The following is a 25,665-nucleotide window of genomic DNA, read 5'->3' on the forward strand; positions in this document are numbered from 1 at the left end:
TCATAAAAATGCTTGAAAAAAACGCAGCAGTTGTATGCTTTTGTGTTTTTTCAATGCATTTTTTTGCGGGAAAAACGTGCTGCAAAAAAAAGCAAGTGTGAAATTAGCCTTAACGGGTATTTTATGCAGAGGATAATAGTAATTCAATACTCCACGGAGGATAAACACAATAATGTGAATACAAATAAGGTGAATAATGAAAAGATAACGTTAACAATGATCGGTAAAGAAATGGATCAAATTATCAGTCTGTGACTGTGCTTCCCGCTGCAACAATGGTGACAGCCCCGATGTTTCCAGCCCAGACACACAAGAAGCTTCCCTACACTGAGATAATGTTATAAATGTGCCCCTGCTGTGTACTGTGTAATGGCTGTGTCTGACCGTGCAGGAACATGATCTGATCATACCACAGCCCCTGGTCAGAGGTGGGGAGAAAAAAAAAAAAATACAAAAATTACAACACGGGATCACAAATTATTCTTTGAAGCAAAACATTTTTTTAAAAACAGGCAGTAAAATGTTTTACTTAAAAAAAACCCAATCATTAGCAATCACCTGCTTTCCTGTCTGTATACTCTTTTGCTTCTCCACTGCTCAGGAGATGTGGTATGATCAGACCATGTTCCTATACAGTCAGAAACAGCTATTACACAGCAGGGGCACATTTATAAGATTATCTCAGCACAGGGACATTTTTATTAAACACATCCAATTGTGGACATTATTATTCCAAGATCTATTGAATGAAATGAACTTTTGTTCATGGGAAAACACCTTTAAGAAGGCCCCAATGGTGAAGTTGCAACAAGCTGGTGATTACTAATTGGGGGCTACAAATCAGGATGTAGTGGGTTGTATTTATTTGTTATTTAACAGCCTTCAGCTTAATCTCGAGCCATTACGAATTGATGGATGAACACTCTGTAGGAAGATTGATCTTGTACAAGCCTAGATAGGTCCACCAGGGTCTTCTCTCCCGTTATCTTGATAGTATCAAACCATCAGGTTGCTGGTCTTCCTCTTCACCTTGTTCCTTCTATTCTTCCGACCATGCTGTTCTTCTCCAGTGATTGCTCTCTTTGTATGATGTGTCCAAAGTAGGCAAGTCATAGCTTGGTGATCTTTGCTTTGAGAAGCATGTCTGGTTTGATTTGATCCAAGACTTATTGGTTTATTCTTCTTGCCATCCAAGGTATTGATAACATCCTTCTCCAGCACCACATTTAGAGGGTGTCAATTCTTCTTCTTTCTTGTTGTATTTACAACTAGCTGATTTACTCAATCAACTGCTGATGGATCCTTTAGATCTTGCCGTTATTTCCTTCTCCGAGAGGGGAGAAGCATCCACCAGTGTCTGGCCACAGAGTTCTTCACATATTTGTCATAGAGAATACAGTGAGTGAAAGTCCGGTAAACTATTCCAATATTCTTCACAACCTCCTTCAATGTTCCAACATCAGGAAACTCAAGTTAAAAAAAATATATATATATTATAGAATATCTGACAGCATGTAGTAACAATATGCTAATTAGGAGCCTAGTTTAATTAATTGACATGACAACTTTAATGAGAACTTTCTGCATTGGTTGAATTAATTGTCATGTTGAATGAACTGTCACAGTGGGAACCTTGAAGAAGAAATGAAAGACCAAATGTGCATTAAAATGTGAAATTCATTTGTAACATGATGCAGTGATAAAATTCTCACACTTCCATCAATCATATTTGCCTTGAATTGAGAGGAAAGGTGTAGAGTAGACCTCCTTCCGTTCTAGAACCGTAGTTGACATGAATGGTCGGGCGCAATCATTCATTATTGAAAAAAAAAAAAAAATCAAGTGTGTGACAACATTATTTATAACGGTTAGTGGCTGTATTATTCATAGCTATGAACAGGAAAAGGGATAAAAAAATACTCTGAATGAAAAGTCACTAAGGATGCAAAACTATATAACAACATAAAACTGAAGAATGGAAGAAATTGCAATTATTCTTCCACTAATTGTTTCATTTCCTTTGATGCAAATATTTTTCAAACTGTATACTGTGAAAAATACAAAAAATAATTATTTCATATATGACTCAGGGAATCAGAGATTTCTTTCTACTTTTCACAAACCTTTTGCCTGGCTGTAAGGCAACTGAATGCAGCAGAATCCCTTCCTCACTGCTATGGAGACAGGAATGGTGAAGCACGCACTTAGTTAAAGGGAATCTGTCGGTAGGATCAACCATCCTAAGGGGTCTATATGGGCATGTAGGTCATAGGAAGTTGAATAAAATGATACCTTGATATCTACGATCCAATGTCTTTTTCCAGAGAAATCCTTGTTTTCATTAATATGTAAATTAGGGATTAGCAGACCCGTGGAAATTCGGGTTCTGGTACCAGAGCTCACACTCTATCTCATCCATGGACTTCCACCAGACCTTGCAACATTAAGATGGACTTTCGGGAGAAGTCCGTGTTCAGAGTTTAGCACTGGACACTAATTGTCTGGTACGAACCCTGAACTTTTTAGTTTGAGTTCACTCATCTCTAGTTAAGATCTATAGACTGGACAACAATCTCCCTAAGAATCTGCCTCCATAGCGTATTTTAAATAAAAGGAGGCATTACCAGTGTGAGATATGTAATGACTGACAGTTTGCTCTCCTGATGTACATGTCTCATACTGGTATCTCTTCCATGTCAATATTTCTGCCTTTAAAGGCATTTTTAGGTAGGATCAACCCTTCTAAGCTGTCTATATGGTCACTCAGGTCATAGAAAGTTGAATCAAATGACACTTCAGTTTTTCTTATAGGCAAATGAAATGAAAATATTAATCTCTGTGATTATTCTGGCACAAAGATCTTTTCTGCTCATTTGCGTAAAAGAAAAAAGTGGATTCCTCGGGAACCATTCAACAGATTGTAGATATCAGGATGGCTTAACAAGCTTCATCAAATTTGCTTGTTAAAAAAATAAAGGAGCGGCATTGTAGAATGTACCCAACAGACAAAACGATAGAACTGATGAGGTTGTGTAATGTTAACGAACCAATAAAACATAAGTAGAATAGTAATATTTGCTAGATATCAGACTTGTGTACAAACAGATAAGTGCATGTCATAACCATGAATCACTAATAGGGCCCCAAAGGGGGATAACTCTACCTCACCGCGAAGGATGGCACCCTTGTTGTTATGCGTTATTGGCACCACCACTTCTCAACAGCTTTCCCTATCCTTTCATTTAGGTTTGTTTATATAAGATGACCAGTAGAACTAAAGAACCAACAATCAGCTACTTATTTGCAGGTCAGTGGTCATTTAATACCCTGTTTATACATGGTATTAGATCATTAATAGATTGCTCAGTGTGCATAGCTTACCATTGCTCTTGGCTACAGATAGGATGATGAACTGACAAAATCGATGATTTTCTTTTTGACAAACCGAAAGATAGTTTCACCCGTTTAATGAGTTTTTTCTCATTCATCAGGTGATCGTCAGCCTGTTTACACTGAACCATTATCAGGAAACAAACATTCCTCATTCACGAGAGATGCCTGGCAGCGGCTTTCTTGTAGAGAACGCAGGAGCGCTCTGTAGAGCGAGTGCTCCTGTCTATGGGGAAGTCGGCGAAACGACTGCTAGCTATTATTTGTCTGACAGCTATCTAAAGTGGATGTGGCTTGAGAAAGGTTCATACCTCAGAACCGAAACGTTGCCACTGCCACTATGGGCTAATAAACCAAATTTTTTTCCCATATTGTTTGGTGTGCTGCCTCCATTCGTTACGAAAGTGTATGTGGGCTTCCAAACTTGTTTCTCCCAACAGATAATTGTGCTTCACCAGGGGATCATGAAAAGCCAGTAGAAAGAAAGAGACAATGACATTTCCTAGATGTGGCACCTCCTTACATGAGGACTATTTCCTTTCCGACATGAGTTCCATCCAATATGTAATAAAGCTTGCATTTTTAGTAGTACAAGCTTTACAGAAATTTATGCTAGATGCATTTTTCATTATGCCTTTGACACATCAGAATAAAATTATGTACTTTGTATGAGCCATTTGTGCAAATATAAACCAATACAGTGAATATAGGGTGGCTAGCATAATACTAGAAGGATGAAAATCAATACATAAAGTAACAATCTACAGACTTCCATATAAAAATGGCATATATGGCGTATATTGGATAAAACATGAATATAAATACAAAAACTTATAAAAGTGCCAAAGTTGAAGCCATTCATAAGGAAGATGATACATACAAGGATTTGCTATTTTTAGAAGAGCGCATTCATAATTTACATCCTTGGGAGAAATGCTGAATGCCCTATGTGGACAAAGAATGACTTTTACATGACTTCAATCACTGTGTTCATTTTTCTGGGCGATTATTCTGCCAGGATGCTTGCTTTAGCCTGGGCACAATCACTGTCTCGCAGACAAGAAAATCTAAACGTCTTGGCAGAATTGCTGCAGTAATTTGTAGTCTTGGAGAAACTGACTCTTTATACACATTATTACCTTATTATTTACAGACCTGGATTGTGGTGACAGGTCCGAGTTCTAGCATAACCCATTGACCACATCATTGTTTCCACCTCTTGGTCCTTAAATGCTCAGCAGTTTCCTCCACTTTGGTTGCTCAGTTTGAAACTTCTTTCATGGCCGTTGTACTGTATTTTTTTTTGTTTTGATGAGCACCATTACTAGTACATGGTTAAGGCTGGTTTCACATTAGCGCTTTTTAAGCGCACGCACGGCCGGGGGGTAGCTCCGCCCCCGAGCCGGCTCTCTGCCCGGCGTGCCCGCCCCTTGCTTGTAGCGCCGCCTCCTAGCGGACAGCGGCGCCTGCGATCGGCGCACCCTATCTTTAGCATAGGGTGCGCAGATCGTGCGCAGGCCGTGCGCTAGTTGCGCTTTGACCTGCGCTGCGCACTTTTGACGGTGCGCCGTGCGCGCCAAAATCCGAAAAGTTTGATTTGGCGCGCACGGCGCACCGTCAAAAGTGCGCAGCGCAGGTCAAAGCGCAACTAGCGCACGGCCTGCGCACGATCTGCGCACCCTATGCTAAAGATAGGGTGCGCCGATCGCAGGCGCCGCTGTCCGCTAGGAGGCGGCGCTACAAGCAAGGGGCGGGCACGCCGGGCAGAGAGCCAGCTCGGGGGCGGAGCTACCCCCGGCCGTGCGTGCGCTTAAAAAGCGCTAATGTGAAACCAGCCTAAGTGTTTGCTGTTTTACATGCGCTGTATGGCAGTATGAGATACACGCTCTATGGTTCTATTTTTTAAAGCGGTTTACACCTTTGAGAACAATTAGTTTTGTGAGGTTTTTACCTAAATTATGTATTTGGGGCTGAAAAAGATTTTTGCAATTGGTTTTCATAAAAAAAATGTTGCCTCATTTGGCTTTTACAGGCTCTTTGTTTCCCTGCACATTCTACTTTGATGCGGACTGCGGTAATAAATCAGCTGAGTGGAGCTCAGAAAAAGACAGATAAAAGAGTTACAAACTCTCACACCAGATTGTTAGAACTACGGTTGAGCAAAAAGATTTTTAGGCTGTGTGCACACGATGCGTTTTGTTAAGCGTTTCCGCAGCGTTTGAGCCGGCTCAGACGCTGCAGAAACGCTTAAAAGATGCATCAAATTAATTAGCATGCGTTTTTGGCTTTTTGTGCCAATGCATGCGTTTTTAACCGCTCAGGAATCGCTTAGCAGCTAAAAACGCAGCATGCTCATTAATTTCCGCATTGCTGAGCGTTTTTAGCCATCCCCAATGATCCCAGAAATCGCGTGTCAAAAAACACGTTAAAAACGCGTAAAAAAAAATCGCGCAAAAAACGCGCGGAAAAGAGGCGCGATTTCTGGGAAGGGGATCCTTTTCCTGAGCGTTTAAAAATGCTAGCGTGGGCACATAGCCTTAGGATCCTGGTTCGGCATACACAACAGTACTCCATGGCAAACACAGACCAGGGCAGTGAGAACATTCTGCGCCGACGTGGATGCTTCAAATCATGATATCATGGTGGTCTACTAATCACAAGACATGTCCGGGATGCTGGCATTCAAGTCATGATGATGCAGGGGTTTAGCAATCACAAAAGATTAGCCAATAAGAGAAGGTTCACACTGTCCTGGTAGGGCTGCCACAGAGAACTAATGTCATGACGTTGAGGAAAGTTTAGCAGTCACAAGCAGTCCTGGGAAGCTAACATTCAAGTACCAGATGAGAAATTTCCACTTTGGATCATAAAAAAAACCCCAGAATAATGTAATAGGGTCTTATTGGAAGAAAATCAAAGCGGAAAAAGATCCCTTAAACCCTTAAAAAATAACTTTTATTAGTAGATATAAAAAAAACCCAAAACAATTCATCTTTAACCCCTTCGCACCCGAGCCTGTTTTTGCCTTCGTGACCGGGCCAATTTTTTCAATTCTGACCAGTGTCACTTTATGAGGTCATAACTCTAGAACGCTTCAACGGATCCTACTGATTCTGACATTGTTTTCTCATGACATATTGTACTTCATGATGGTGGTAAAATTTTTTAGATATGATCTGCACTTATTTGTTAAAAAAATCAAAATTTGGCAAAAATTTAGAAAATTTTGCAATTTTCAAACTTTTAATTTTTATGCCCTTAAATCAGAGAGTGATATCGCACAAAATAGTTAATAAATAACATTTCCCACATGTCTACTTTACATCTGCACAATTTTGGAAACATATTTTTTTTTTTTTAGGAAGTTATAAGGGTTAAAAGTTGACCAGTGATTTCTAATTTTTACAACAAAATTTGCAACACCATTTTTTTTAGGGACCACCTCACATTTGAAGTGAGTTTGGGGGGTCAATATGACAGAAAATACCCAAAATTGACACCATTCTAAAAACTGCACCTCTCAATGTACTCAAAACCACATTCAAGAAGTTTATTAACCCTTCAGGTGCTTCACATGAATGAATGGAATATGGAAGGAAAAAATAAACATTTAACTTTTTTTCACAAACATTTTACTTCAAAACCATTTTTTTTTTATTTTCACAAGTGTAAAAAGAGAAAATGAACCACTAAATTTTTTGTGCAATTTCTCCCGAATACGCTAATACCCCGTATGTGGGGCTAAACCACTGTTTGAGCACACGGCAGAGCTCAGAACGGAAGGAGTGCCGTTTGACTTTTTCAATGCAGAATTGGCTGGAATTGAGATCGGATGCCATGTCGCATTTGGAGAGCCCCTGATGTACCTAAACAGTGGAAACCCCCCACAAGTGACCCCATTTTGGAAATTAGACCCCCCCAAGGGACTTTTCTAGATGTGTGGTGAGCACTTTGAACCCCCAAGTGTTTCACTAAAGTTTATAATGTAGAGCCGTGAAAATAAAAAAAAAATCATTTTTTTTCCACAAAAATGATCTTTTAGCCCCCAATTTTTATTTTCACAAGGGTAACAGAAGAAATTGGACCCTAAGAGTTGTTGTCCAATTTGTCCTGAGTACGCTGGTACGCCATATCTTGGAGAAAACTACTGTTTGGGCACACGGTGGGGCTCGGAAGGGAAGTAGTGACGTTCTGAAATGCAGACTTTGATGGAATGGTCTGTGGGTGTCATGTCGCGTTTGCAGAGCCCCTGATGTACCTAAACAGTGGAAACCCCACACAAGTGACCCCATTTTGGAAACTAGACCCCCCAAGGAACTTATATAGATGTGTGGTGAGCACTTTGAACCCCCAAGTGTTTCAGTAAAGTTTATAATGTAGAGGCGTGAAAATAAAAAAATCATTTTTTTTCCACAAAAATGATCTTTTAGCCCCCAATTTTTATTTTCACAAGGGTAACGGGAGACATTGGACCCTAAGAGTTGTTGTCCAATTTGTCCTGAGTCCTGAGTACGCTGGTACCCCATATGTGGGAGAAAACTACTGTTTGGGCACACGGTGGGGCTCGGAAGGGAAGTAGTGACGTTCTGAAATGCAGACTTTGATGGAATGGTCTGCGGGCGTCATATTGCATTTACAGAGCCCCTGATGTACCTAAACAGTGGAAACCCCCAATTCTAATTCCAACCCTAACCCCAACACACCCCTAACCCTAATCTCAGCCCTAACTATAACCGTAACCACAAACCTAACACCAACACACCCATAACCTTAATCCCAGCCCTAGCCCTAGCCCTAACCCTAGCCCTAGCCCTAACCCTAGCCCTAGCCCTAACCCTAACCCTAGCCCTAGCCCTAACCCTAACCCTAGCCCTAGCCCTAGCCCTAGCCCTAGCATTTTTTTTTTTTTTTACTTTTTTTTTTATTTTTGTCACAAGATCGCTGCCCTGCGATCTGACTCATAGTAACGCCACTTCACCTCTGATCATCTGTCAGTGTGAGATCAGAGGAGAAGCAGTGTTACTATGTGACAAGATCGCTGCCTGGCACATAATAACGCGACTTCTCCTCTGATCTCACAATGACAGATGATCAGAGGTGAAGCAGCGTTACTGTGTGACAAGATCGCTGCCTGGCACAGCTGTGCCAGGCAGCGATCAGCTGTGCCAGGCAGCGATCTAGTCACCCAATAACGCTGCTTCACCTCTGATCAGCTGTCAGTGTTAGATCAGAGGGAGAAGCCGCGTTACAATGAGGGAGATCGCCGGGAAACAAGCAGCTTTCCCAGCGATCGCTCCCATTGGCTGCTGTGACGCTGACGTCATCGGGACCTGAACCAATCAGGTCTCGATGACGTCGGGGGTCCCAGCATGCATTGCGCACCGGGTGATCCCCGCGTTGTAAGGTATGTGGGGGTCCCGGGGGGCACAAAACCGCCGACAGTAGATAAACGTCGGCGCTGCACAAAGCCCAGCAAGTGCCAATGTTTATCTACTGTGGGCGGTCGTGAAGAGGTTAACAATAAAAAGGAGCTTTTCAGGGTCATACCATAAAAACATCGGAGCGGTCCCCTTGGGATAAGTGTACCCCTTACTATGGGCATTTGGCTTTTATACGCTGCCTCTAAAAAACCCTTCTCCATCTGTTAGGATAGGGTTCTGTCTCCTCATGCAAACCTTTTCGAGACACAACATTAGACATCTTTCTCTACAACACATAGACAGTGACCTTATACAAAGCTATCTAATATATACTTACCTTGTAATGTCTTCACATCCTGTTGCGTCCAGATGTGTCCAGATCCCAGAATTTCAAGCGGCGGAAGTTCACCGACGGCCATATTGGGACACCCAAGTGATGGGTGTCTCAATATGGAAATTGCTGGTGGTACCAGCCTTTTGCGCGGCACCACCAGCGGAACACTGTTGCAGCTCACACACACTGTATACGCCATACGCACCACACATACACACACTGTATATGCCGTATGCACCACACATACACACACTGTTTATGCCGTACGCACCACACACACACTGTATATGCCGTACGCACCACACACACACACACACTCACTGTATACGCCGTATGGAGCCTCTTGCGGGGTACCACCAGTGGAACACCATCGTGAATACGCTGCCACCGGGATCAGCCGAATGATTCAATGACCGCCGTCATCTTCGTAAAGGAGGAGCGCATGCGCAGTTTTAATGTGACCGCAGCTATCTCTGTGCACAAAGATGGCGGTGGTCTGATTTACTGTGCCTGCGTGAATTCCGCGTAGGCGCAGTGAATCATTCGGATGATACCGGCGGCACATGCGCAACGTGTCTACAGGCAGAGGAAGCTAGTCACTCTAAAGCGGTTTTCCCACGAATGAAAGTTCATTTTAAAAATTGTCTGTGTCTGACTGTGTACGGAGCATACCACATCTCCTGGGCAGGGGAGGAAGCAAAAGACAATACTGACATTGCAGCAGGGGATCACAGAGGATTCATTTTGTGAGGTAAAATATTTCACTGACTGTTTTAAACAATATTTTACCTCACAAAATGTATCCTCTGCGATCTCCTGCTGTAATGTCAGTATTGTCTTTTGCTTCCTCCCCTGCCCAGGAGATGTGGTATGTTCTGTACATGGTCAGACACAGACAATTTTTAAAATGAACTTTCGTTCATGGGAAAACCCCTTTAAAAAGTAAATATCAACGCCAACATGGCTCCTCCTAAAAAGTACACCAATGACAATGAAAGGAAAGCAGCAAAGGCTTTCATTTTAACACAGGGGGAGGGGTGAGTGCACATAGGAAAGAGGACACACAGGGGGGAGACAGATCAAACAAGAGAACACATGAGAGAAGAAGACAGCACAGTGGTGGAAAGAGAGAAAGAAGACAAGGGGAAGAGCATATGGGGTACACAGGTCAAAGAAGAGATGACATGAGAGGAGAAGACAGCATATGGGGGAGAGAGAAAGTGCACAGGGGTGAGAGAGACAGAGCACAGGGGGAGACAGCTCAAACAGGACAGCACATGAGGGGAGAACACAGCACAGGAAGAAGAGAGACAGCAGACAAGGCGGATAGCACATGGGGTAGACAGGTCAAAGAAGAAAGCACAGACAGGAGAAGTCAGCACATGGGGAAAGAGAGAGTGAATAGGTAGGTGAGCACATGGGGGGAGAGATTCTCAACGCTGCAAAGCCTGCCCCCACCGCGACATTACCGCCCTCCCGATGCGATAGCATCGAACCTCCATCTAGTTTACAATATATCTCTATAACAATTTATCCTCTTTTCGGAACATTGAGCCATATCCCAGCACAGCTCATTGTCGATTAGACATGCAGAACTATTTAGCCATAACATGCACTTTAGCACTTTATGTAGGTGTCGGTGGTGGCTTGTTTAGGGAGTCCTTTTGACGGTCAGGAAGAGCTACTCGACATGGAGTGGGGGCGCCATTTTGTATATTAAGGGTGCCAACCTCCACTGCTAGGAAGGGACACACAGGGTAATACACAATCTATTTTCCCTAGACCTTTCTAATTTGCGATTGAACAGTGCCAAACCCTAGGCACCATACTTATCTCCATTATCCCAGCTTATTGTTTCCTGGGATTACCTGTTTCAGACCCTCCTAAGTTCCTTTTTAATGTTAAGGAGGAATTTTATGTTTTTTTTAATATTTACTAATAAAAGTTATTTTTTACGGAATCTTTTTCCGCTTTGGTTTTCTAAGTTTCCACTATGGCAAGCTCCTGCAAATCCTTTTGCCATTAACCTGCATGTTAACACCATATAGGCAGGTTAAGAATGTAACAATGCTGTTTGTACACCTAACGGAAAGCACAGCTACCGGGAGGAAATTAACTCTATCCCTTTCGGCAGTCGCTAGCTTTCAGTAAAGGTTATTTCACATTGCATCTAGACACTCGTTCAGTGACCCGGTTGGGGCTTACATCTAAACTTCATGCAAAACTGGTTTTGACTTATGTTCCGATGGGGTCATAGACTATAATGGTGCTGACAGAATGAACGTGCTCTCTGCCGTACATCATTATCGGGTGTATACACCTACTAGGGGTGGACATCCAGACACAATCTACTACATTTGAGTGCCTACTTCCAGTAGGCGTACACTCCTGAAAAAGATGCATGGTTGAGCGCACATTCGGTGTGGTGGCACCATTATAGTCTATGGCCTCTTCAATGCATATGTCCGAATCCCGCTTTGAGGGGGGTCTTGGACATAAGCCCCGATGGGGCCACTGAATGGGTGTCTAAATGCAATGTGAAAACAATCTAACAAACGTATGCACGGGGCGTCTACAGTCACTGCTCAGTAAACAGTAAGTGGCAACTGTAAGCATGCCGCTCTGACACTTTGATGGACAGCTCGAGGTACAGCACACCTGTGTGAGTGTCAATCAAAGTAACAGCCTGTGTTGTCAGCTGGCGCTCACATGAGCCACTCGGGGCACACCTGTATGACTGGAAGCCAAATGCTCCCGGTATAAATAAAGATGATTTTCTCCCAGCAGGCGCACTTTTGTTAAGGTGGCCGGACTACATTAATAACCTGCAGATTAACCCTATTTCTGCAGGTTAATGACATGCCAGGTTCCCTTTACAGACTTTATTACAGTACTATTTAGGCACTACGTGGTGTTACTACTTATGCCCTATATGAAAGTATTATTATTTTACTTTTAATCCACATTCAAATGCAGAACCACAACATCTAAACATAAACCAATTCAATTATTCACTTACTTCATGTGATGGAAATGTAAGAGATTCCTAATCTTCTATTATTTTATAAACTTTTCTATAGTAAATATTTCTAGATTCTCGATTGTTTCATAGAAGCCTTAACAATAATTTTTTTATCCACATTCAAATGCAAAGCTGCAATATCTAAATGTTAGCATGCATGCCAATTAAATTCGGAATATATTAGCAATGTTTATTTTTTTGCCAGCAAATAAGAGCAGTGACTTATATTGTATGATTATACGATAATGCGTCAATGAATATTTATTGAACTGGACACAGTTGTTCAAGAAAATGAGAAATAATGGAAAGCAAAAAAAAATAGACTGTTAGTGTAGGCGTAGTCATTTTTTATATCATAGGCATATATTGGTATAAATTATGGTTATTTACAGATGTTCCCTAATAAAATACTTTGGCCTCAATTAACCAAGAATGACAGAATACACACCACACTTAAAGGGATATTCCCATCTCCAAGATCCTATCCCAATATGTAATAGGTGTAATAATAATAATATTAGCAAATACCTCCAATTAGAAATGTAGTATAGTTTTTCTGATTCGCTATGTCTCTTTCCTCATGTGCAGGCATTGCAGGACCTTAGATATCCATGGTTACGATCACTAGCAACTAGCTGTCACCACATCAGTGGGCGTAACCATGGTTAACTAAGGTCCTGCAATGCCTGCATATGAGGAAAGAGACATGTCGAATCAGAAAAATTATACTACATTTCTAATTGGAAGGATTTGCTATTATTATTATTATTATTATTATTATTATTATTAAACTTTCTATATATTGAGATAGTATCTTGAAGATGTGAATACCCCTTTAGTAGAGGGAGAATTGGAGAAAAATGTGACAAATTTATTAAGAGGCGTGATCCTGTTCATGAAATCGGCGGATCTTTCAACTACCATGCACCAATGCCAAAAATGTTTCTCCAATCAGGCTCTGGGTTATAACTCATGAAACTTTTGTGATGTAAATAAAATTGAACTTGGCAGGCATGCTTGACCATTCTTTATCTCCCCCACTTTTAACAAAGTTGGCAGGGCTGGAGTAAAAATGGCAAAATTGGCCAAATTTTTGCACAACTTTAAATGAGCTAAAATATTATGATTCTTCATGACAGGCAAGAAAACTGCTTGATGAATCAGGACCAATGACTAATTCATCAAACTTTTTGCAACTTTTTTTTGGGAGTAAAAGTTGAGATTTTATTATTTTTTGCTCCTAATTCATTACATCTTTGGAGTCATTTTTAAACAATTTTTTTTTCAATTATGGTATTTTTTGGAGTTTGCTCAACAACTTGGGCATGGTCATCAAGAAATGTACATGTATATATTTTACTGTTGCACAATCAATATAAAGGGTTAAATTTACAAACATTTCAGATTGGTATTCAGGAAAATAGTATGTAAATATATGGTTTACTCATCTGGTCTATTTACAGGGTTTTTTTAATGAAAACAATTTTTAACACCATTGATTTGTTCTAAATAAAAATAATAAAATGAGCCGTACTTTCCAAATATTTCATGACAGTTAATCAAGCAATTTTACCCAAATTTGCATTAAAGATAAAAAAGATATAAATTTGTTCAGCTTTCCTTACCTGTGTGACCTTTTCTGTGACATTGTGTGTTCGCTCCTTAACCTTAGGTGCTATAATGGCCTTTTCTGAAGAAGGAGGCGATGATGCCTTTTTTTCATTTTTTATGTCTGAAAAGTTCAAGGTGAGCTGTGGAATTTTGTTGATTGTGCTGTATTTGTTCAGGTTTGAATCAGATGTAGAACCCAGAAGACTAGATTTGATATGATTGAAAGGGCCTAAAAGTAGTTAAAAATCAAGTTATATAAATATATAGTAAAAAAAAACAAAAAACACCAAACATCAAATGATTATAAGCTCCTAAAAACATATCCTTCCATGAGTAAAAAGAGATATAGAAATTAACATATATTAGAGTTTTAGTTGTATATTAGTAATATAAGTAACTCTATAAATACTATGTGACAGTTTTGTGCTTAATAAAAAAAATCATTGGCAAATTCTCTTATTACTAAGGCCAAAAGGCTCCACCCCCGAGGTTCCATAACTTTTCCCAAGTGCATTTTTGATAGTAGGCTTTATGTCTACAGCAGAACCTAAGAGGAAGGAAGCTTACAGAGGTATGTACGATAAACTTCCAGCTTCTCTGTGCTTAGAAACTTTAGACACTTTGCAAGATCTAGAGTCCAAATTTTCTTCTGTGTCTTATGAAAAACTAGTGTTATAAATGATGCATACTGTTTGAGATCTTGGTTACAGATTCTTCAATGGGGTCATGGTTATTTCTTATTCCATAGAGTTTCTACTTATGCCTCCGTATGTTTCCAGAAAAAAAATCCCTGTGTAATACAGCTCCAAATAGATCATGCTGTAGTTTCTTTTCTAGCAGATTCTATACGACCCTTGATAAAAAAAAAAAACAATTCTATCTGGAATTTTCACATTTGAAAAAGTCAACTATTAAAAACTAACATTTAATCCATGTGTTAAATGGCAAAAAGGAAAAAAAAATAATCAAAATTTCTCAGGATTTATGTTTTTGTCATCTTTTTCAGACTAATACGATAAAAAAAGAGATCAAAACATTCTCTATTCTATATCCCAATATGATACCAAGAAAAACGACAGCTCGTCACACAAAAAGAAACAAGCCTTCATACAGGTCCAGCAAAGGAAAAATAAAAAAGATAAGGGTCTCAGAAAAGGGAGACACAGGCTAATTTGTTTTTTTTTTTTTACAGTTCTAACTTTTTTTAAACTACTAAATTATAAAAAAAAAAATCTATGCATGAATGGTATTGCCATAATATTAATGACCTGAACAATAGTTTTGCCAGGTAATTTTTACCGAAGGTTGAGTGCCATAAAAACAAAACCCAAAAACCATAGCAGAAGTGTTATTTTTCACCAATTCATAAAATGAATGGCATCATTCAAAACTACAAAAAAAGAACCAAAAACAAACAAAAAGCCCTAATATGCGTATGCCGACAGAAATATATATAGTTACAACTGTTGGATAAAATAGAAGAAAACACAAAAGTGAAAAAGAAAAATTAGCCATGGCGGCAAGAGGTATGACATGATATGAATTCATGTCTTGTTTTTCTTTCTTTAAGATTTCTTCATGTTAAAAAAAAAATGTATAAAAGATCCCCTCGGATTACAACTCTAACTACATTATGGGTTGTTCAGACTGTCTTGTCATTGACGTGATGCAGTGTGCTCCATTTAATCTAATAAGTGTATCTAAGATAGAATGTTCCTGAAGTATGAAAGATCGTTTGGTTTATTCTACACGAATAGTGCAGACCCTGCAATTATCGAGCATTACTTTCCCTCTGAGTAATTCTATGACTCACTAAAATCACCAATTTCATCAGCCTTGGAAGCTCGATGGAAGCGTTAAATTTAAGGATACATTTAATTCGCTGGGAAACGAAAATCTTTGTGTAACTAATAGTGATGAGTGAACGTGCTCGTATAAGGCGTCATCTGCCATGCTCGGGTGCGAAACAAGTGACTTTGGCGTGCTCGAAAAATATGTTTGCGTCCCCACGGTTGCATGTCTCGCGGCTGTTAGACAGCCGCAACGCATGCAGGGATTGCCTGTTGGTTGAAGTGTTTTCTGCATGGAAATCACAATGAATTACCATTAAGTAGGGCTGATCAGTATGTGATCAGGGGCAGGTGGAAAATAATGAATTAATTAAACTTTATCATCATCAGTTTCCATTAAGCTAAATCAAAGGTGACGACCAATATAGCTGCACTTTCAAGTCACTTTCTCACAATTGTTGCCACATTAAAACAGAAAAAAGCAGTGTTTCTAAGTACAGTGGTGCTTGAAAGTTTGTGAACCCTTTAGAATGTTCCATGTTTTTGCTTAAATTTGACCTAGACTAACTACATCCGACTTTCACTGAATTTCTACAAGTAGATAATGAGAACCAAATCAGACAAATGAGTCATAAATATTGGACTATTTAGTCGTTTCATATTAAGGTAAATGATCCAATATCACATCTGAGTGGCAAAAGTATGTGAACCTTTGTTATCAGTATCAGGTGAGACAATCTTGATATTGTGACAACTGCATGTAAAGGTTTCCTGTAATTGTTGATTAGTCCTATAAGATTAGGACTGTAACATGGCCATTCCAAAACTTTACCTTTATTCTTCTTTAAACATTCTTTTGTAGAACGACTTGTGCGCTTTCAGTCCCTGACTTACTGTACAGCCTACGTGCTCTTCATGTTAAGCCCATGGAAAGATGTCCAAACATTTTCGTTAACAATTTGCTGGTAGAATTCAGAATTTATAATTCAACCACACAAACGTTGTGTATATTCAGCTCATAAATCCCTAAAAAACCTCAGATGAATAGAGGCCAAAAAGTCCCTCTCAAAACAGAGGTTTACAACAGCACACACTTGCTAACAGATGGTGGTGAGGCAGTAGTTAAACCCCACATATTGCGCTCTAGCCCACACCAATGGATGGCGGTAAGTTAAAACACTTACTTATAATGATAAGGTGCCGGGTTGCAGAGGTTCGCTTTTAAACAGTAAAGCAGTGTGTGACAAATAAAGGTGGGCTCTTAGAGCGGCGCTGAATTATAGCCTCACCGCTATTTGTCAGAAATTGTGTGCAACATCAGCAAAGGGTTATATTTCAATTGTAACCTTGGTTGGTGCGATTTCTTGGTCTGTATTCACCTGCTACTTCTTGAGCATAAGCGCAGTGAAGTCTATTCTATTCTTAAGTTTGTAAAATTATTCTTCAGGACCTGCACAGCGCCTGTTCTTCACTAGCAGCTATTGCAGGAGTTTCTGGGGGAGCGCCAGTGTGTACAATTTATTGTTTTATAGAATTCAGACTTTATTGTTCCATTCATGATGGCTACCCATCCTGGCCCAGATGCAGCTAAACAGGCCCAAAACATGAAACTATCACCACCATATTTCCCAGATGGTATGAGGTAAAAATTAAAGTTTTGTCTAATCCATCCACAAAACGTTTCAATAGCCTTCTGGATTGACCAGTGATCTCTAGCAAACTGCCAACTGGCAGGAATGTCCTTTCTGGAGAGCAATGGCGTTCTCCTTTCAACCCTGCTATACGCACCATTGTTGTTCAATTATGTTGAACTCATGAGCATTAATATTAGCTATTGTGAGAGAAGCCTTTAGTTGCTTAGATGTTACCTTGGGTTTCTTTGTGACCTTATGGACTATTATATGGCTTGAGTTTTGAGTGATGTTTGTTGCTTTTACCACTACTAGGAGGGTAATAAAGGTCTTAATTAAGTTTCCTCGATTTGTGCATCTGTCTGACTGTGGATTGGTGGATACAAAACTGTTTAGAGATGTTTTTGTAATCTTTTCCAGTCTGATGAGCATCAACAGCTCTTTTTCGGAAGTCCTCAAAAATCTTTTTTCTTCATACCATAATATACTTCCACAATCACATGTTGCGAAGATCAAACTTTGATAGATCCTTGTTCTTTATATAAAACAGGTCACCTACTCACACTTGATTGTCATCCCCTTGATTGAAAATACTAGACTAATTTCACTTACAAAATATATGCTAGTCCTAAAGGTTCACACACTTTTGCCACTCACAGATGTGATATTGAATAATTTTCTTATTTTTTTAAAAAAGGGCAAAGATTATTATTTTTTACTCGTTTGTCTAGTTTGGTTTTCTTGATCTTTTAGGGCTTGTGTGAAAATCTGATGTAGTTTTAGATTAAATATGTACAGAAATATGGAAAATTAGGAAGGGTTCATAAACTGTCAAGCAACACTCTAAATAAAACATGTGTCAAACTTCCGCTATCATATCATTTAGTAACACATGGGTAATTTTATGTTTTAGATAGAAACGTTTGCTGACTTTCCATCTTTTTATTCTCCCAGGAGACAAAAGACAGTGAGCTCCTGCTTATGGTCTGACAAGAGAGTTTTTGGCTAAAAGTTTGTTTGGTAGACATTTATTTCCCCTATATACATAAGCATTCATGTGTTTTCAAAGGGGAGAGAGGAGTAACTGCTCAACCCTTCTAGAGTCTGACATCATCTCTTGGGGAAGAGTCTGGAGGCCTCATAATTGGTGGTTTTAGCTGACTATTGTCTATTGTGTATAGGGGGCTTTGTGTTCATACATCTTAACGTAACTCCAGTCAAGGTCATGACACCCAAGAAATCAAATATGCTGATATGTCCACAGATATTTGCTACAGGGAATATAGAGTTTTACATGATGCTGACTAAAATCATAAGACAACCAAAAATTAATGTTTAGACCAAGGTCAGGCATGGGCTACTCCTGTTTGTGGGGACCCCCTTCGCGATGTCCTCGATTAGCCTCTATTCATCAAACTTCCATTTTGGTGCAATTATTGATAAGTGAGCGTTTAGTACCGAGATCAGAACAATACTAAATAAATAATAAAAATGCTAAATACTTAACAAAATAAAAAAAACACAAATGTGAAATACATAAAGAAAATACACAATCTGAGTGACAAGTACTCTGGGGAGAACACATACATAAGTCATAATAAAACGATACACTGGATAGTACAACAAGGGATTCTGAAAATCATGTGGATAAAAAGCCGGTCTCGTATCATTAGACATTCAGGTAGAAGATTAGTAACTCCATGAGAACAATAAACAAATACTCACAATGGTTAGTAAGCATACCATGTGTTACAGCATAATAATCATACACAGCATGCAGCTAGCAATTTCACACTCAAATACCACACTGAATCGTTTGCCGCAGGCATTAATTGACAGCAATTCCGAAAAAAGAGACCCAATGTCACGTTAACTTATGTGTATATGGTACCAACGGTTTGTAACAAAATATTTATTTAGAATTAGTTAAATGGTTGAGATTCTATCGATTCAGATGTGGCCATAGTGGGATCTATAGATCTTAAAATGCAAGCAATGAAAAAAAACAACCTCATTTAGAATGATTAGATTGAGGCTTGCTGTCCATGCAACTCCCTCATCTCATCTTCTGGATCTTGACTCACGAAATGTATGTACAAAGACTGTGTTACATCAATGGATCCGGAAACGCTCCTGTGGAAAACCTGAGATCCTCACTGCTGCTCTCTTTATTTATTCAATCATTTATAAGATTTAATATATATCAGGAAATTGCTCATCAAGGATTTTTTTTATTTTAAATTAGTGCTTAATTGAATGTCAAATGGAAATGTTATCAAACATTGATTTTCATGAACCCGCCACTGGAATGCCCAAAGATTTCAAAAACTGATCTGCTTTGGCACTAAACGTGGCTATATACATCGCCCTATACATTAGATTATTGTCTGGCCGGTGAAATGCTCATTTGGCCAGTTGCACGCTTACAGTACCTTGGCTAAGAATGTATGAGTTCGTTTGGGAGAGAAGGAAGTACTGTAAGAGGTAGCTCTCGTGGCAGCTTATCTTTTCCTGAGAAATAACAGGTTATGGCTTGTTGAAAAACAACTGCCTGATTCTTCTCTCCCCCAACATCTACCTAATGGCTTATTCTGGTGTCATTAATTTTTCTCGAAAGCAAAAATGGATGATTTTCACTGGTTTGGATCAGATTTTTATTATTGTTTGGCCAATTTTACCATCAGTCTTTCATCAGGGATATTTTGCATATGAAAAGTTTTCTCAAGCTTCTCTTATCAAAGAATGGACAGCACCACGAATGGCATCCAAGTGCGGTCTGATTTCTTTGACGGACCCACCATTTCGCACTGCTGAGTTTGATGTGTGACTCAGATAAAAATCAGATATTTCTTGCTGTTTTGATATGGACTGCTCAGTTTGCAAAAGTAGACGGGCATGTGAACAACCTCATAAACCGGGTACAAGTTCTATCCATTGACAAAAATGGATAGAAATTGTAAAAAACATGAAAAACTGAAGTTTGAACCAGTCTGAAGGTGAAGATTTATGAGGCCTCCATACTCAATGGATAGTTTAATTATGTGCACAAATATTTATAGCCAATGTAAGTGAAACCACCAAAAGAAAAATTGTCCTGTTCTTGGAATCCACAGGGTCCCAACAATAAAACTACCAAAGTTTGGTTAAGAGTGTATGAGTTGGGTTGGGAAAAGGAGAGTAAGCTCTTGTGGCAGCTTATCGCCCACTGAAAAATAATAGTTTCTGGCTCGTTGAAATACAACTGCCTGCTCCTTCTGTTCCCCAAGATCAACCTAACGGCTCCTTTAGAAGTTAGTGATTTTTCTTGTAGGCAAAAATGGTCGATTTTCCTCAGCACTTTGGATTAGATTTTCGTTAGTTATTGATCAGTTCTTACCATCACTGTTTCATCAAGATTTTTTTTGCGTATGAGAAGTTTTCTCAAGCTTCCCTTATCAAACTATGGACATCACCATGAGTTGCATCTGGATGCTGTCTGATTTTTTCACGAACACATAGACTTGCTTTGCCGAGTTTGATCTGTGACTCAGATCAAAATCAGCTATTTCTCCATGTTTTGATGCAGAACACTCAGTCAGCAAAAAGTAGATGAGCATGTGAACAGCCTTATAAACTAGATACAAGTTCTATCTATGGTAAAAACAAAGAGAACTTGTAAAAACATGAAACACTTAAGTTTGAAAGAATCATAAGGCAAAGATTCATGAAGGCACCGTACTCACTGGATAATCAAATGGTTCTGACTCTTTACAAATAGCTTATTGCTAACTTAAGGAAAACCAGGTCCAAGCAATCAGACCAACAAAGTTCAGTGTTTGACATGTTCTTTCAACATGTCATAAGGCAATAATTTAGGAAAAAGCCAAGACAGTGGCTCCAACAATGAAGCTTGGTGTGATCAGCAGACATGACCATAAATATCAAAAAGACCACTCCTGTAGTAGCGGAGATGAATGTTGAAGCTGGCTGGATTTCATTCTGGTTGACACAGTCCTACATTATATATGTAGACTAAGATAAGCTTCTTCACAGGCATTAGAATCTTGGACGACAAAGGAAAAGAATCTGTCTAGGACACTCATGCCACCCATCTGATGGTGGTGGTTATGTTTTAGATCTTCTGCTCTGTGATGTTGAAGAAAAGTCAAATTAGGATAGCTAGCTTCTAATTTTCTAGATCAAAGACTCAGCTTGCTGCCCAAGCTGGCACAGTTCTTCACTATGCTTGTAGACTAATACAAGGCTCGTACTCTTCATAGGTTTTAGAATCTTGGCAGACAAGGGAGAAGAATCCGACCTCTTGGTGGTGGTTATGTTTTAGAACTTCCGTTTCATGATATTGGAGAACACTCACATTATGATAACTAGCTTCTCATTTCATAAACGCCCTTACCCAAGTAGAAAGACTTGTTGGTGCTCCTACTACCGAGAACCCAAAAATGTTTCAACATCTTCAAGACTGTTATTCTCACTCTCTGACCTATGTGTGTAGAGCCTGATCATCAATTTTCTAAAATGTTACTACGTCCCATGTAACCATGAGATTTGATAATTCCCTACTTGGAAATACTCAATAATTACAACAATACACAGGGCAAACCATTTCAGTGGGCATCGTAGTGCATAACGCATGCATAAATGGCTAAACTTAAAAATAAAAAAAAAATAAAATAAACCATACCCCCTGCCATCCAGGAATGTGAAACTAGTTTTAAGGAGACAAAAGAGGAGTGAATGAAGAAAATATGCAACTTTGTTATGCTTCTTTCAAATTTACCTCTTTGCTACCAGAGGATGAATATTGCAATAAATAACGATGTGTCTGGCAGCAAAGGAGTTAACTAGATCTCATTACTGTACCTCCAACCCTGTAAAATTAAAAAAAAATAAATACATGGTGGTTAGGAGTTCAGTTACTTTTATGTTAGATGCATAAGTTCTGTTTTATATTGATTCGTATTATTATCAGCCAAATCCATATTGTACCCTGGCGCGCAGAAAGCTGGGCATCGAAAGACACATTTCACAGATTCAATAAGGCCCCCGATCATTATCAGGCCAGAAGAGGGCACCGAATCTCATAAATCATGCAACAGGCAAATTAACATGCCAGGCAAAAGTGGCACTCTTAAGCAACAAAGAAAACATTTGTTAATCACACATTACCTTTGATATCGCGACCATTGTCTGATATTCAGCAGAACAAAGGGAAATACAAAAGAGAATACACTAAATGGGTTGGACTCAAAAAAAAAAAGACAAAAAATACAAAGAAAAAGATATTTTTGGTTAAAGATAAAGAAAATCAAACAATCAAAAAGTTACACCCTTCTGGCTCAAATTTTCCTTTAAAGCAACCAGTCCGCCTTCATTCTTTTTTTTTAGAAACAACGCCACTTTGTCCATAGGTTTTGTCTGGTATATTGCAGCCCAGCTATGTTCATTGCAATGTGATTAAAGGGGCTAAACATAAAAAATAAATGTGAAAAAAAAATAACAGCATTTAGTTCTCCTTTTACTTTCATCTTGTTTTAGTCTCTTAAATCTTATTTGGTCTATATATAAATAAATCTTTTCTATGTGTTCGGTGTCTGGTTGCACTTGCAAGATAACTGGTTGCAGCAGGAGCCTCCCCCTCTCTGCTCTGTTATAGGACTAAAATGGCATGAAGCCATAATCATTGATTAAAGGGAATCTGGCATTTAAAATAACGCTACTGACCTGCAGATATGGGGTTAATCTTCAGGTTAATAGTGTTCTGACACTGTGCAATGTCGGCACTGAGAGCCCCTCTGCCAGGAGGAAATTAACTGTATTTCTCTCGGCAGCATTGGGGTTTCAGTCATAGGGGAGGCACCGGCAGCAGCAGTTCAGCATTAGGACCGGCTGTCAGTCAGGGCTGGAGGCGTGGTTACAGCCACTGCTCTCTATTCATAGGGCGGTGACTGAAACCATGTCAGCGCTGCCTCGATCACTGAACACTGTCAGGAGGAATAAAGTTAATTTCCTCCCGGCAGCGGGGCTTTCAATGTGGGCACCAGGCAGGTTCAGAACGCTATTAATATGCATGTTAATTAATAGTGTTATTTTACATGACAGGTTCCTTTTAAGATTGCCTCCTAGGCATTAGGCATCAGAAAAATGGAACAGATTTACAGAAAATTAACCCTTACTTTGTGAAATTTTAAAAAAAGCTATTTGCTTTATGAACAGATAACAAAAGTTTGGGGAAATTATCTTTCATTTACTTTAAGCATTTATATTTAGGTTTACTGTTTCTTTAAGCTGCAAAACCAGACACAGTCCATGGTCAATAGTGGGGCTGTTTTTTTTTCACATGCACATTTCCTCCCCACAGTTGAAATGAACAGTGCCAGGCAATTATCATGTTTTGACAGACAGAACATGAGAACTTGGATTTTTCCATTTTTTTGTAAGAAATATTTGTTTCATTTTTTCAATTAGTTCAAACTTTAGGAGTGAGCTGTCCTTAAAATTGAATTACGGGATATAAAAGCTACTCAGGGCATTCCACTATTTTGCTAAAAAAATACCTTTGGTAACATAAACCTGATCCTGCCACAGAGACAACTGCCTATGATTAGTATTTTACTCTATGGCCAATAAGTCAGCACCACACCCTATTTAAACACACAGCAAAGTTTAAATAGAGTGGAAAAGTAAAAAAAAATAGCATATTGGGAGCACAAAATTACTAAACAAAAAGAAGTTTATGTCGTATTTAATTTAAAAAAAAAATCAAATAACAAAAGAATTTTCAGGAAAGCTGTGTGACTTCAGTATCTTGTTCTATTGCCAATAAGTCAGCACCACACCCTATTTAAACTCATGGCAAAGTTTAAATAGGGTAAAAACGCTAAAAAAAAGGCATATTGGCAGCACAAAATCACTAAACAAATAAAAGCGTATGTCAGATTAAGAAAAAAAATCAAATAAAAATCAAAAAGGAATATTCTGGGAAACTGTGTGACTTTTAACCTGGTGACAGTAAAGAAGTCGGAAAAACAATATCATATGTGGAAAGTGTCACTGTTGTAAGTAGTGGGGATTTAAAGAAACACCACTCAAATACTTATAAAGTGACAGTGCTTTTCAGCCATCAATTTGACAAAAATAGGCACAACCATCGGTCAATATAAAATTATTTCATATGTAGGTTACCCATCTCTAACCTCTAGTTTATTGGCCTGGATTTTATTTACATTTTGGTTGGAAATTCTACACTAGGTTAATGGACCAGAACAATATATAATAATTTAATCATCAAAATTAATAGTGAGTGACGTATAATATAATTACCAACTTTGTTTTACTCTTCATTTAACAGGAGCTAAAATATATACTAAAATGTATCAACATATCTGAAAAGCTATCTCCACCCTTTAACACTTGTTTCTATTTTAATAAGTCCAATCATTTTACTTTGATTCATTTCATAATATTTCTTTATAGCAGTCAGATTTCTCATTTTCGGATATGGAGTTCCAAGTGCTCGCATGGAGCCACCACTAGAGGGAGCTTAAGAGCTTACTGAATACTGTTTGGTTCCCACACTTTCCAATGTTTCCAGGAACCTTCATTGGTCTCTACTTTCTCGTCCCTCTCAACACAGAAAAAAATAACTAGCCAATAATTGACCACGGCGGTGACCCGTCAAATTCAGTGATTGGCAGAGCTAGAACAAGAGTGGTTGACTTCATTCAAATGAGTATTACTTCTATTTTTATGCTATTTTATGCATTTTTTTAAGTTCTGAAAAACAGAACAATACGCAGGAATCGCCTAAGCTTCCTCTATTGGTAGCTACAAGAACTCATTTTACTCTTTAGTTAGGGCTTCAGTGAAACAGCCCAGATCACTATACACATCTATTAAGAACTGATTTAATACAGAATTCTGGGCCTAAAAGTGATGTAGAATTAAGAGGTAAACTTTCCCTTTAAATGAGTACAAAATGGCACTATTAGACATGTCGCTGACCCCTTATCACTGGCTTGCTATAGGAACACGGGCAGGAAATAGTAAAAAAAAATAAAAATAATAATAATGTATAGGCGTACAAAACTTTCATTTTTAAGGTCACTATCTATTATTGCTACTACTCACTTCTCCTCGAAGGGAATACAATACAGAACTCTGCAGGACACTTGGGAGAGAAATGTTTTGGAAAGATGCCCTGACTAGCATATAGTAGCTAAGATCAAGCGATCAATAAAAATATCTGTTCCAAATAGCAATGTCTCCAGCTACTTTAATAATGGTTCCTTGCAAGACTGGTTCTAATTTAATATTAACCCCTTATGTCCCATTCAGTACACCCCTAATATTGCTTTATGTAGGTCATTATATGTTATGGAATGTATTTAGATTCCTACGACTTCAATGTTTCATGGCACAGACTTGCCAACTTGACAGAGAAACAGAGCCAAATTAAACCAACATCCTA

The 25,665-nt window shown here is 38.9% G+C and overlaps 1 protein-coding gene across 5 annotated transcripts in view; it reads right to left on the bottom strand.

Moving 5' to 3' along the window:
• KCNH7 (potassium voltage-gated channel subfamily H member 7) overlaps window positions 1–25,665 on the bottom strand; it is a 385,987-nt gene that overhangs the window by 134,124 nt on the left and 226,198 nt on the right. For 2 of the 5 annotated variants that reach the window (XM_073545744.1, XM_073545743.1), the window contains exons 5-7: window positions 22,365–22,385; window positions 21,880–21,903; window positions 13,792–14,006 (exon numbers count right to left, since the gene is read on the bottom strand). In XM_073545744.1, the coding sequence (XP_073401845.1) occupies window positions 13,792–14,006; window positions 21,880–21,903; window positions 22,365–22,385 (260 nt within the window). The remainder of the gene's footprint in view (window positions 1–13,791; window positions 14,007–21,879; window positions 21,904–22,364; window positions 22,386–25,665) is intronic. The other 3 variants (XM_073545745.1, XM_073545746.1, XM_073545747.1) reach the window with 3 other exon arrangements.

Source organism: Dendrobates tinctorius, unplaced genomic scaffold (assembly GCF_039654945.1).
Source record: "Dendrobates tinctorius isolate UK_male_01 unplaced genomic scaffold, ASM3965494v1 ptg000143l, whole genome shotgun sequence".
Taxonomy (NCBI): domain Eukaryota; kingdom Metazoa; phylum Chordata; class Amphibia; order Anura; family Dendrobatidae; genus Dendrobates; species Dendrobates tinctorius.